Here is a 14,460-nt window from a genome sequence, read left to right on the forward strand (position 1 = left end):
TCTGAGTCAATGCAGGCTGGGCAACAAACAAAGATGCCTGAGCTTCAAGGGAGAGTGCCGATCTGTCTCCAAAACTGGTCAGTGGCAGGAAGCAGAGGGTGATGGTGGATGCGGGATTTTGTGACTGGAAGTTGCAAGGGAACGGTTTCACCTGGGTGAGGAGACTAGTACCGGGGGGACAGTTTCAGAACAGGGGTGGGTCCTTTAGGACTGAGATGAGGACAAGTTTCCTCACTCAGAGGAGGGATAACAATTGGAATTCTCTGCCCTAGGAGGCTGTGGAAACTCATTTGTTGAGTTGATAAAGTTCAGGGAATCGAGGGAAATGGAGATAGGGCAGGAAAATGAGGCTAAGGTAAAAGATCAGCCATGAATGTTGGAGCAGGCACAAAGGGCCAGATGGCTGACTCCTGCTCCTAATTCTGATGATGGAAAAGATGCCCAAGTGGTTGGCAGTGAAGAGGGAAGCTTCAGACTGCAGGAGGATTTCAATGGGCTGCTCACTTGGGCAGAAATGAGGCAAAGACAATTTAATCTGGAGAAATGTGAGGTGATGCATTTGAGAAGGTTCACCATGACCAGGCAATATAAATAAATCAGTGGGATCTTGGGTGGAAGAGAAGGATCGTGCAGTGGAGGTGCACAGATCCATCGAGGATAAACATTAAACTGCCAGTCGAGATGAAGGGTCTCGACCCGAAACGTCGACTGTCCATTTCCCTCCACAGATACTGCCTGACCCACCGAGTTCCTCCAGTAGCTCAGTTCTTCCTCGAGATTCCGGCATCTGCAGTCTCTTGTGTCTCAGATTTCTTGAGCTTGTCTTAAACCAGCTGATTCCAACATGAACACAACATTAGTCATCGCACTTTGCATCAACTACAAAACCAATGAACTCGCGACTGATACCATTTTAGGTACAAGAATATTTACTATTTATAAACTTTAACATGAATGCATGAAAGTCCATCACTCCTGTCCCAATTTCCCTCCACTGTGTCCAGCTGATTTCATTTCCCAAAACCAGGCATTTGGTGCTCAATATAGTTTTCTTCAGCAACTACAGCAGTGTCCATTTATACAAGGTGTTTAATGTAACAAATAAATCCCAAGGTGCTTCACTGTTGAACAGTGCTGGACACATTGATGCAATCTTGAAGAAGGCATACCAGCGGCTCTACTTCTAATGAGGAGTTTGAGGAGATTTGGTGTGTCACCAAAGAGTCTTGCAAAATTCTACAGATGTATGGTGGAGAGCATTCTGACTGGTTGCAGAGGCTGCAATGTGCAGGATCAAAAGAGGCTGCAGAGGGTTGTAGACTCAACCAGCTCCACCACGGGCACAACCCTCCCCACCATCGAGGACGTCTTCGAGAGGCGGTGCCTCAAGAAGGCAGCATCCATCATTAAGGACCCTCACCAACCGGCACATGCCCTCTTCACATTACTACCATCAGGGAGGAGGTACAGGAGCCTGAAGACCCACACTCAATGTTTCAGGAACAGCTTCTTCCCCTCTGCCATCAGGTTTCTGAACAGTCCATGAACCTCATTATTCCTCTTTTGCACTGTTTATTTATTTTTGTAACTTATGGTAATTTTTATGTCTTTTGTCTGGCACTGTACTGCTGCCACAAAACAACACATTTCACAACATACGTCTGTGATAATAAACCTGATTCTGATTCTGGACGGTGAGACACAGAAGATGATATTAAGGCAGGTGGCTAAAGGTTGCTCGAGAGTAGTCTTCCTGCTCCATCATGCAACACAGCCATGGCTATCTTCTACCTCAGCACCATGTTCCTGACTTGGCCCCGTATTTTTGTTGCACTTTATGTCCAGAGACCTAAGGAATAAGTTCAGTGACTGGACATTCACTACCCTCTAGTGTAGAGATTGCCAAAGAATCACCAGCCTCTGAGTGAAGAGATTTTCCCTCTACTCAGCCCTAAGTGGCCAACCTCTTTATCTCAAACTGTGGCCCTGGTCCTAGACTCCTTAAAGCAGGGGAAACATCCTTCCTGCATCTACCCTGTTGAACCCTCCAAGGTATGTTTCAATGAGATCTCATTCTTCTAAACTCAAAAGGTTAGGGGCCCAGCCTACACAATCTCTCCTCCTATGACAACGCACCATCCCAGCAGCCAGACTGGTTAAATTTTGCTGCACCTGCTCTGCAGCCTTTTTCACGTAAGATGGAAAGAGAGGCAGAGAGGTTTAGGGAGAGGATTCCAGAGCTCGGAGTCTCAGCAACCAAAAGCAGGGCTGCCAAGGAAGGAGCGATTAAACTTGGGGATGATCAAGAAAGCAGAACTGAAGGAACACAGATCTGGCAGGGTTTGGAGGTGGAGGGGACTGCCTTCACTGTGTCCTGCTGAGTGATGAGGCAACAGAGGGATTTGAAAACAATGGGAATAGTTTTACAACCAGACTTGCCCCATCTCGCTCCATCTGTACTTTGTTCCCTTTTTCCTCTCTCTCTCTCTCTTTCTCCATCTATCATTCACCTGCCACTGTCTCCCAACTCCACCCCCACTCACCTGCCCTACCTGACACCACCTGCCTGTCATCTTACACCCCTCCTCAGTCCACCAATCACCTCGGGCCCCTGTCTCACCCCTCCCCTGCTTCTCTTTATACCAGCCCATCTCCCCTCTCCACTCTCAGTCCTGATGCAAGGTTCAACCCGAAACGTCGACAATTCCTTTCCTCCCACAGATGCTGCTCGACCTGCTGAGTTCCTGCAGCAGATTGTTTGCTGCGATCAGGCTGTTGTCCATCCAGGAGCCAGTGTAGGTCACCAAGCACAGGAGTGATGGCATCAGAGCTTTTGTCCCTGATCTCCAGGAATGGGGACTACCACCTCGTTTTGAAGCTAGGATCATTACATCCTATGTTGTCCCAGTCTGGGGAAGTTAATCGACACTCTTGCTGTCGTCACCAACCAGTCCTGGAGAACTCTACCAGTTCTGACTGCCCTGACTTCCTGAATAAAGGGAACAGTCTGGAGACAGGAAGAAAACAGGAGCCTGGGCTTTGAGAGCAATGATCCCCCACCCTCACCGTCAACACACAGGCTGCTGAGCTGCACTCAGTGAGAAACTTTGTACAACTCTTACAAAAGAGTTCTGAAACCTTTCTAACTGGGAACAGTTTGATCATTAGACACAACTGTTTGGTTGTTGATAAACTGAATATTTTTCTGTCTTTTCCTGACACGTTTCACTTGGCAAGTGCTGTAATAACATGCTTAGATTCTTGTTTGTTTAGTTGGTTAGAATTATGTTGTCACTTGCAGCCATTAAGATCATGTTGAGTACCTGATGAGTGCCTCACTCACCGACAACAAATGATCCTGTGATTAGAATATACTGAGGTAATCACAAAGGTAGTATTTTTAGAGTAGTCCTCCTATAATTACTGAAAGGGATGTATTGAGGAAGGAATGTACTTCTACATTCTAGCCCTCTGCCATACAGACTCAGAAACTTCCTAAGTCAACATTAATTGCCATGGAAACAATATGTTGTCTGGTGATCCTGCAGTAAACTATTGCTGTAGGTCGAATAACACACACATGGAGATGACAGAAAGACTTGCATTTCCGTGGCAGCCTTTGACATTCCTTTTAGCACATCCCAAAGTGGTTCAAAGCCAACTAAATATTTTTGAGCAGGAGGTCTGACAGCTAAATCCCACAAAGTTCAATGTGCTAATGAGCAGATAATCAGGTGGTCTACCTAGCAGCACCCCTGCCTCACAGCACCAGTGCTCTAGGTTCAATCCTGTCGTCCGGTGTGCTGTCTGCGTGGAGTTTGCACGTTCTCCCTGCGATTGCATGGGCTTCCCCCGGGTGCTTCGGTTTCCTCCCGTGTCAAAAATCATGTGAGTTAGTTGGTTGCTGTAAGTTGCCCCTTGTGTGTAGGTGAGGGGTAAAATCTGGGGGGAGTTGATGGAAATGTGGGGAGAATAAAATGGGATAAGTATAGGATTAATGTGTAAATAGTGGACACTGAACATTGGCGAGAACTGCACTGTTTTTCCTTAACTGCACTTCTTTACATCGATCCCAGAGAGAGGAGGCAGGGCTTTGTTCAACATTTCACCCACAAGATATCATCTCCAACAGGGCATCACTCTTCTCATTACTGTAGGTTTTGTGTCCTCAGCTAAAAAAAAGCTGATGTTTAGAAGCAATGGTGAATAAAACAGGCCTCCTAAACAGCAATAATAGGATGGATTTTCCAAGGCTTTGCAGGGAAATGGTGTTGAAATAAGGTCATGCTATTGTGTGCAAGAGGCAAGGTTCCACATGCTAAATTTCCACACTTCCTTGGTCAAAGGACATCAGGCTGAGGTTAGTAATACTGACATAGGGCTGTGGTTTAACTTCAGCCTCTTTTTATAGACACAGTTTCCTTCTAGAAAAAAAACCCTTGTGTCGAACTTGCAGGCATTGGTACAAACCTAACTTCCTAGTTCATCGATGGCATCCTTAATGTTTGGGCCATTCTGCTGAGCTTGCAGGAGTCCCTGCCATTGGTTTGCTCTGTGGAGCCCGTTTTTGGAGGACTTTCTCAAATCAGTCACTGGATGTAAAATTCCAGCATAATCTTTGAAAGTTCACAGGATGATGTTGGATACAGAGCAGAGAAACAGCCCATGCAAACTCTTCTCGTATTAGTAGCTTTGCTTCATTTTGACTTAATGGTGTGGAGTCCTTCCCTGCATGTCCTGCACTGTTTATTCACCCATGGAATAGATGTTACTAACAAAGCTGGAATCATTGTCCGTCCCTCACAGCCCCTCCATCTGAGTGCCATGTTGGGCCATTCCTGAGGGCATTGAGAGTTGCACTTTGTCCAACATGGACCCAAACCACCAGAGAGAATGATCCATTCCCCAGGAAAATCACTCAGATAATTGTGTCAGTGATGAGGAATTCCCACTTGCATTTAGTTTTTATTAATTTACTTTGTGGGGTGTCACTGTCAAAGCCGACATTTATTTATCTCCCACCCCTAAATACCCCTGAGAAGATGGTGTGAGCTGTCTCTTCAGTCGCTGCGGTCCTTCTGATGAAGATGCCCCCACAGTGCCGTTGGGAAGGGAGATTCAGGATCAAGTCAAGTTGAGTTTATCGTCATGGGCACAAGTACGGTGAGGTACAGGTACAATGAGAAACTTGCTTGCAGCAGCATCCCAGGCACGTAGATTCAGACAACACACAGAACATAAACTATACATAAATTATACTAGACAGTAAAAAAAACAGTGCAAAACAGGACCTTGGTGCAAAAAAAACAAAGACACAATTGAAGGCAGGTCCACGGCAGTGCAAGAGGAGGTCTGCAGTGTTCTGTTGCTCAGGTAGGGTTAATGTTGTGCAGGTCGGTTCTAGAACCTGATGGTGCAGGACTTCAGGCTTCTGTACCTCCTGCCCGACGGTAACAGCGAGAAGAGGGCATGGCCCGGATGGTGGGGATCCTTGATGACAGAATCCGCCCTCTTGAGGCAGCCCCTCCTGCAGATGCTGTCAGTGGTGGGGAGGGCCGTGCCCGTGATGGACCAGGCTGTGTCCAGTTTTAGATTTAAATCCGATCACGATGAAGGAACTGGGATGTATTAACAAGCATGGGACTTGGAGGGGGACCTGCCGGTGGTGGTGTTGCCATGTATCTGCTGCCCTTGTCCTTCTTGCTGAGAGATTAGTGGTGTCATAGTAGCCTGGGTGAGTAACTGCAGTGTATCTTGTAGGTATCTGCTGGTGTTGGCGGGAATGAATGTTGTGAGGATGGAGCACTGATCAAGTGGTTTGCATCATCCTTGAAGGTGTTGAGCTTCTTGAAAGCTGTTGGCACTGCCCTCATCCAGGGAAGTGGAGGGCATCCCATCATAATCCTTGTAGCTGGTAGGAAGACTTTGTGGTTTGAGGAGGTGAGTCTCTCGCTGCAGATACCCAGCCCCTGACCTGCCCATAACCACGGCTGGTCTAGTTCTGTTCAAGAATGTCTCCCCAGGATGTGGACAGTGGCACCTCAGTGATGAAAAATCCTTAACCACGAGGAAAGAATTATACAAGGCTTCTCTAAAAAGCAAAGATTTGTTAAGCATCTGCTGTGGGTATCTTGGTGAAGCTGCCACTGATGAAGAGTGTTCGTCCCTGGTGTGTTGATGACTCTGTAATGGGCTGTAAGATTTTATTTAAGCAGGGTCACGGTGCCCTTAATGCCCGTCTGGTGTAGACAGCCCCTCTGACAGTGTGGCACTCCCTCAGCATTGCAACAGAGAGCCAGCCCAGAGCTTTGTCTTCAAGTTTCTGGTGTGAGTCACAGCGAGCATTTTAGGATGTGGAATTCTTTGAGCAAACATAGAGCAGAATTATAATTCTCTACTTTGCACGATGATAAATGCAGCCAGTAAACGTGGTTTTGTGTTCACAGGAGGGGTGACGTTGTTTGTTGCGCTGTATGACTACGATGCCAGGACTGAGGATGACCTCACCTTCAGGAAAGGAGAGAAGTTCCACATAATCAACAGCTCGTAAGTACAACTGGAGGGAAGTTAGTGGGTGTCAGGCATCTGAAACACGCAGCGAGTCATCCTCACCTTGCATACAAACACAGTGGAAGTACAGAGCAGGTGCCCTGTGTTAATTCCACAACGTATTACACTTCACTAGCACCTCTCACATCTCTTTCCGGGCATCTTAAGGCACTTTTGAAATGTGGTCACTGTTGTAGAGGAAACAGAGCAGCACAGCCAACTGCCAGTCAACAGCGATGTGTTGAAGACCAGATCGCCTGTTTCAGGGATGTTCATGCTAAATTACTGTTTCACACTTCATGAGGAAAGGCAGTTTGTCTGAGAATTCCAGAATGTTCTGATGTCACTGCAGAAACTAAAATTGGAATTGGTTTATTATTGTCACTTGCACTGAGGTGCAGTGAAAAACTTGTCTTGCATATTGATCGTACAGGTCAATTCATTACACGATGCAGTTACATTGAGTTAGTACAGAGTGCATTGATGTCGTACAGCTAAAAACAATAACAGTACAGAGTAAAGTGTCACAGCTACAGAGAAAGTGCAGTGCAATAAGGTGCAAGGTCACAACAAAATGATCAATAGGTTTGACATTTTGGGCAAAAAACCAAACTTCTGGAGGAACTCAGCGGGTCAGGCAGCATCTGTGGAGGCAGAGGAAGGGTCGATGTTTCGGATCGAGACTCTGCAGGATCCTGATTCAAGGTCTCAGTCCTCCACAGATGCTGCCTGACCTGCCGAGTTTCTCCAGCGTTTTGTGTGTGTTGTAGAGTTCCTCCAGCAGATAGTTTTTTGCTCCAGATTCCTGCATCTGCAGTCTCGTGTCTCCATTTGAAGTTTTGAGCTTAAACTTGAGATTTTTTTGCACTTTAATGGGGGTTTAGAAATCTGTTAACTTTAATTTTGTGATTTTAATTCCATCAGATTTTTACTGGTTTCTCATTGACAAAATGGCTTAATTTATTTTCAGTGGGATTTGATTTTCATCCAATGATCCTAATGCTGTGGGTTTTACTGTAATCCACAAAAATGTTACAGTCAGGAAGCAGAGCCAAGTGCAGTTGCTGTTCTCTGCACTTAATAGATTCCCATTCCAGACAATTAATGGAGTAGGATATTAAAACAGGATTGTCAGTGTCTCTCTGCTTGCCGTGGTCACAGTCAGTGAATGTCAAAATGCTTTCTCTCTGATGGCCAGCAAATTCTCATTCTCAAATTACCTCCCAAATTCTAATTCTCCTTCCCTCAGCACCCACTGTAATGCTTTAGATATGGTTATATTGTCTTCCTGTTGAAATGTTTTCTGATGTTAATACTGTTCCATTGAGCAATTTATTGGAAGCCTGTTTAAAAATGTGGGCTTTGGCTGCCCTCTAGTGGCTCAATCGTTTCTCTCTTCATTGACGACGAGAATTTGCTGGAAAGGCAATGATTCATAATTCGTAACTAATATAAAAATGGTAGCAAGGACAAGATGTCCCAGGATCTGGGAATTGGCACCAGCTGTTCCCTGAAGTGTATACATTGCCGGTCTGTGGTTGTTTTGTAGTTGTTACGTTTACACGTTAATCCATTAAACTTGTGCCCAATAATTAAAGGTGTAAACACTCCTTGACCAACCTGATGACCATTAATGTTGGCCCAAAAAGGGAGCAATTAAACCTATGCAATCTCATTCCTTCAAGTCGTGAATTGTTGTTGGAGGCTTTTAAATTGTCAGATTTTAATTTTATTTTATTTTCTGTCTTATTTTTAAAGTGCTCTCAATCCAACCTCTCTACTTTACCTCCTGTACCTGCTTGGTGTTGTGTTCAGCCTCTCTCCTCCATTCTACTCCTGCTCAGTTGTGTATCTGTCAGTGCTGTGATTAAGTAGACCATCGGCTGGTCATGAGTTTCCCTGACTTTGGTATAGTGCTTGCTCTATACTCCCTCTCCCAGCCAGTGTGTGAGCAATAACCCTATCAAGTGAAGGGTTCAGGAAGCAGTCCCACAGGGCTCACTGAGGCAACTCACACTCGCACGCTCCAGATGTACATCTACGTGGAGTGGAGTCGAGTTTATTGCCATGTGCACAAGTACGGTGAGGTACAGGTACAGTAAAAAACTTGCAGCAGCATCACAGGCACATAGGTACAGACAACACACGGAACATAAATTATACCATACAGTGAAAGAGAAAAAAAAGTCTGTGCAAAAACAAGACATTAGTGCAAAACAAAACACAGTCAGAGACAGGTCCATGGTAGTGCAAGGGTGGTCCGTAGTGTTCCATGGCTCACGGATGGGCTAGGATCTCACTGAATGCCAGAATCCACTGAATGGGCTGAATGACCACTGTTCCAATGGTCAGCACCGTGAGTTCTGGATCTTCCGGTTCGCCACCAGCTGCCCTCTGTTAGGTCGGCGTCGACCCACTGTTTGACCACCGAGTTCTTCCGCCGCTCTGTTTTACATCTCGTGTGGCTCTTGGGCAGCTCCCAACCCAATGGTGTGGACGCAGGAGACTGCAGACACTGGAATCTGGAGCAACACACAACCTGCTGGAGGAACTCAGCAGGTCGAGCAGCATCTGTGTGGGGGGGAGGAATCGTCGACGTTTCGGGTTGTGACCTTGCAGACTGAGAGTGGAGAGGGGAGGCTTCCAGTGTAAAGAGTAGAGGGAAAGGGGTGGGAAGTGAACAGTATGAACATTCAACTTTCCAGTCTCAGGTAACCCACACCCCCTCTTCTCCCACACACACTCACCCGTCCACTCAGCTCTCGTCTCTCTTTCTTTACATTTCCCATCCGCTCCCCCTCCCCCAATGGGTTTCACCTGTCCATCATCCCCTCCCCGTCCAGTTCAACCCGTCACTGACCACTCTGCCCCACCCCTCCCCTGAGATCGCTGGCAATACTCAGCAGCTCAGGCTGCAGCTGTGGGAAGAGAGACAGGGTTAATGTTGTAGGTCAAAGACCATCAGAGGAGGAGACAAAAGAAGCTTGTTAGTCTGCAGGGAGGGTGGGGGAGAGGGTAAAATTGGGGTGACCATGGGGATAAGCTGTAAACAAGGTACCTGGTCAGTGGGTGAATGGGAGCAGTTAGTAGATAGGACGGTGAAGAAGGCATAGGGCATGCCTGCCTCCCTCAGTCGGGGCATTGAGTACAAGAGTCGGGAAGTCACGTTGCAGCTGGATAAAACTTTGGTTCAGCCACATCTGGAGTGTTGTGTGTAGTTCTGGTCACCCCATCACAGGAAGGATGTGGAGGCTTTGGAGAGGGTGCAGAAGAGGTTCCCCAGGACGCTGCCCAGATTAGAGGGTATTTGCTATAAGGAGAAGTTGGACAAACTTGGATCGTTTTCTGTGGAGTGTCAGAGGCTGAGGGGCAATCTGACAGAAGTTTATAAAATTATGAGAGGCACAGATAGAGTAGACAGTCAGAGAATTTTCCCAGGGTGGAAATGTCAAATACTGGAAGACTTTAAGGTGAGAGGGGGAGAGTTTAAAGGAGATTTATGTGGCAAGTACTTTTTACACATAAAATGTTAGATGCCTGGAGCATGTTACCGGGGGTGGTGGTGGAAGCAGATACGATCGTAACGTTTAAGAGGCATTTAGACAGAAACATGAACAGCAGGGAATGGAAGGAAAAAGATCATGTGAGACAGAAGGGACCAGCTTAGATTGGTCACATGGTCGGCACAGACATGATGGGCTGAAGGGCCTGTTCCTGTGCTGCACTGTTCAATGTTCTGTGATGGAAACCATCTGAAAACAAAGATAAGAATGTAGTAGTTGGAAAATGCAGAGCAGGAAGGTCAGGATGGGCATCCTCCAATCTCAGAGAGGGGAAAAAGAAATAAAAAGAAAAAATGAACAGACATTCTGAGATGTTCGACAGACACAGACAGAGGGATTGTTACCTGAGGTTGTAGAATCCAATAATGTCCAGAAGTACTTCCCCCACTCTCCCTGCAGCTCAATGATCTTCTCTCCATTCCAGTTCTGACGTAGAGCCCTCAACGTTAACTGTTTGACTTCCCACCGATACAACCTGACCTGCTAAGTGTTTCCAGCATTTTCTGTTTTATCTTCTCAACTACAGAACCTCACACCTTCTGTTCTCCAATGTGTTCAGTGCTGAGGGAGGGTCGCACTGTGGGGGGGGGGGGCAGTACTGAGGGAGCTTCACACTGTGGGAGGGTCAGTACTGAGGGAGCTTCACACTGTGGGAGGGTCAGTACTGAGGGAGCTTCACACTGTGGGGGGGCAGTACTGAGGGAGGGTCACACTGTGGGGGGGCAGTACTGAGGGAGCTTCACACTGTGGGGGGGCAGTACTGAGGGAGGGTCACACTGTGGGGGGGCAGTACTGAGGGAGCTTCACACTGTGGGGGGGGCAGTACTGAGGGAGGGTCACACTGTGGGGGGGCAGTACTGAGGGAGCTTCACACTGGGGGGGGGCAGTACTGAGGGAGGGTCACACTGTGGGGGGGCAGTACTGAGGGAGCTTCACACTGTGGGGGGGCAGTACTGAGGGAGGGTCACACTGTGGGGGGGTAGTACTGAGGGAGCTTCACACTGTGGGAGGGGCAGTACTGAGGGAGGGTCACACTGTGGGAGGGTCAGTACTGAGGGAGCTTCACACTGTGGGAGGGTCAGTACTGAGGGAGGGTCACACTGTGGGGGTGCGGTACTGAGGGAGGGTCACACTGTGGGAGGGTCGGTACTGAGGGAGCTTCACACTGTGGGAGGGTCAGTACTGAGGGAGCTTCACACTGTGGGAGGGGCGGTACTGAGGGAGCTTCACACTGTGGGGGGGCAGTACTGAGGGAGGGTCACACTGTGGGGGGGCAGTACTGAGGGAGGGTCACACTGTGGGAGGGTCGGTACTGAGGGAGCTTCACACTGTGGGAGGGACGGTACTGAGGGAGGGTCACACTGTGGAAGCACCGGTACTGAGTGCGCTCTCCTGTCGAACTGAAGATGTGTTTGTATAAATCCAAAGGTGCAGTAGTGGAGAATGTTGGGCAGTGGGGGAGTGTGGGTTTCATCTGGAGCGGTGAACTGGAGCAATTTTCTTCTGGGAAGGACTCTGTTTCACCAGGTGTTGTTCACCAGGTGTTCTGAGCGCTGTGGGAGGGACGGCGCTGGTGTTTCATCACACGGACTGTCTGCTTATCTGTCCTCTCCGATGAACATAAAGGAACCCAGAGACCTATCTTTAATAGGATCAAGAAGTTAGAACATAGAACATTACAGCACAGTACAGGCCCTTCGGCCCACAATGTTGTGCCGACATTTTATCCTGCTCTAAGATCTATCTAACCCTTCCCTCCCACATAGCTGTCCATTTCTCTATCATTCATGTGTCTATCTAAGAGTCTCTTAAACGTCCCTAATGTACCTGCCCCCACAACCTCTGCTGGCAGTGCGTTCCATGCACCCACCACTCTCTGTATAAAAAACTTACCCCTGACATCCCCCTTATACCTTCCTCCAATCACCTTAAAATTATGCCCGCTCATGTTAGCCATTGTCACCCAGGGAAAAAGTCTCTGACTGTCCACTCGATCTGTGCCTCTTATCATCTTGTACAACTCTATTAAGTCACCTCTTATCCTCCTTTTCTCCAAAGAGAAAAGCCCGAGCTCACTCAACCTATCCTCATAAGACATGCTCTCCAATCTAGGCAGCATCCCGGTAAATCTCCTCTGCAACTTCTCTAAAGCTTCCACATCCTTCCTATAATGAGGTGACCAGAACTGAACACAATACTCCAAGTGTGATCTAGCCAGAGTTTTATAGAGCTGCAATGTCACCTCAAGGCTCTTGAACTCAACACCCCGACTAATGAAGGCCAGCACACCATACGCCTTCTTAACAACTGGCAACCTTGAGGGATCTATGGACATGGACGTTGTCTCTGTTGAGTAGGGATAGTGGTTACATCTCACTCAACATCGCTAAGGAACAGGTCATCTTGTTCTTTTCTGTTCCCTGCACTCAGTGATGCTCCATCAGTCTTCTTAGACGTCCCTTGGAATCAAGGATAACTTGCTCCCATTCCACTTCTGTGGGTTGTGATGTGACTGATGAGACCACAGAACCAGTTGGCAGAGGTGGTGGTTCTCAGGGCAGTTTGAGAGGTGGTTTTCTCCTCCTGCTGCCTCCACGGGACCGTTGTGTGTTCTCAATGCACAGAGACAAGGTCCTCAGCTCCATCCCAAATCACCAGAGATTGGTACCAATACCTGGTGTAATTCGTGGTGTTAACATCAGGTGGCAGTGATGGTCCAGTGTGTGCAGCAGTGTCGGTGTGGGAAGCAGCTGTCCCTGAGTGTGCTCGATCTTTGCCCTCACATTCCCAGTGGAGTATTTACAGCATTATTCGTTTCTATATCCGGAGCTTCTCTTCAACATTTAAAATAAATAAAACTCCAAGCAGGTTTAGATCTTTGGCTAAAATGACTTCACACAGTAACCAATAAGTAATTGATACAAGGCTGCACCTGATCACATGAAGGGGTGTGTGTAACGTCACTCCACATGTCTAACACAGGCGGTACTGGGAGCAGGCACCACGGCAGCTCGCCCCAGGTTCAGCAGAGGAATCTGTTGATGGACCTTCCAGGAATTAAAGCTGCAAAGGTGCTTCAGACCCAGAGTTAAGACCTGCCACAGTTTTGCACTTGACATCAAGCACCAGAGAGATGAGATCTCTGCCCTGTGTGTCTGGTTCAGTATCAGATTTATTGTCACTATTATCACTTATATGACGTAAAATTTGTTGTTCTACGGCAGCAGTACAGTGCAAAGACATAAAATTACTATAAATTACAAAGTAAATAAATAGTACAAAAAAAGGAATAAGATAAGATATCTTTATTAGTCCCATGTACATTGAAACACACAGTGAAATGCATCTTTTGCGTAGAGCGTTCTGGGGGCAGCCCGCAAGTGTCACCACGCTTCCGGCGCCAACATAGCACACCCGCAACTTCCTAACCCATACGTCTTTGGAATGTGGGAGGAAACCGGAGCACCCGGAGGAAACCCACGCAGACACGGGGAGAACGTACAAACTCCTGACAGACAGCGGCTGGAATTGAACCCGGGTCGCTGGTGCTGTAAAGCGTTACGCTAACCGCTACACTACTGTGCCAGCCCATAATTTATGTTACTTTGAGTTTATGTTAACTTATGTTGGTCCTGCTGCTGCAAACAGCTAATTTTCATGGCATTTATACCCTAGGGATGTGTGCCTATGGCAATAAACTTGAACTTGAAATAGCCCAAGAAAACACACAGTTTTACTGAAGTGTTACCACTCCCCCCAGCACTGAACATTGTGCTTCACCAACACCTTCTCAAGGTTAGCAAGGGAGTGGCAATAAACGCCACATCCTGTAAATTAATTTAAAAAATCAGTCAATACCTGTGGAGGGGAAAATGGGGTTTATGTCTCCGTCAAAGACGTATCATCAGACTGAGAAGATATCGGAGAGGGAGGGGAGGGGAGGACAAATGGGAAAGTGTGCGATGGGTGGGCAGGCAGGAGAGCCTGAGTTAGTGCAGGGAGGAGAGATAGGGAAGGGAACAAGAAAGATGAGATGAGTCTGGGAGAACATTAATCGGAAACCGCAGCATCACTGCCTGCATTAAGTAATAAAGCTCTTCCCGGTCCGAACACTGACGATTGGGTCATTGCCCTGTCAATCAAACTTAGTAACCACTTTGCTATAAGTGACTAATTATCTTATGAACATAGTTTACACATCACCGTCCTCCTCTTGATGTATTTGGCTGGAGAAATTACCCTGCTTTACTCGAGAGAAGTTGTTGTCGCTTCTGTTTCTCTGCTCCCCTCGTTGGTCGTGAGCTCTGCCCCGTGTGGAGTTGTCAGAGGGAACTCGGTGTTTGAAACA

At 47.4% G+C, this 14,460-nt stretch overlaps 1 protein-coding gene across 12 annotated transcripts in view; it reads left to right on the top strand.

The window, feature by feature from the left end:
* LOC127581677 (tyrosine-protein kinase Fyn-like) overlaps positions 1 to 14,460 on the top strand; it is a 261,877-nt gene that overhangs the window by 210,087 nt on the left and 37,330 nt on the right. For all 12 annotated transcript variants that reach the window (XM_052036287.1, XM_052036284.1, XM_052036286.1 and 9 more), the window contains one exon: positions 6,447 to 6,546. In XM_052036287.1, the coding sequence (XP_051892247.1) occupies positions 6,447 to 6,546 (100 nt within the window). The remainder of the gene's footprint in view (positions 1 to 6,446; positions 6,547 to 14,460) is intronic.

Source organism: Pristis pectinata, chromosome 22, assembly GCF_009764475.1.
Source record: "Pristis pectinata isolate sPriPec2 chromosome 22, sPriPec2.1.pri, whole genome shotgun sequence".
NCBI classification, from domain to species: Eukaryota; Metazoa; Chordata; class Chondrichthyes; order Rhinopristiformes; family Pristidae; genus Pristis; species Pristis pectinata.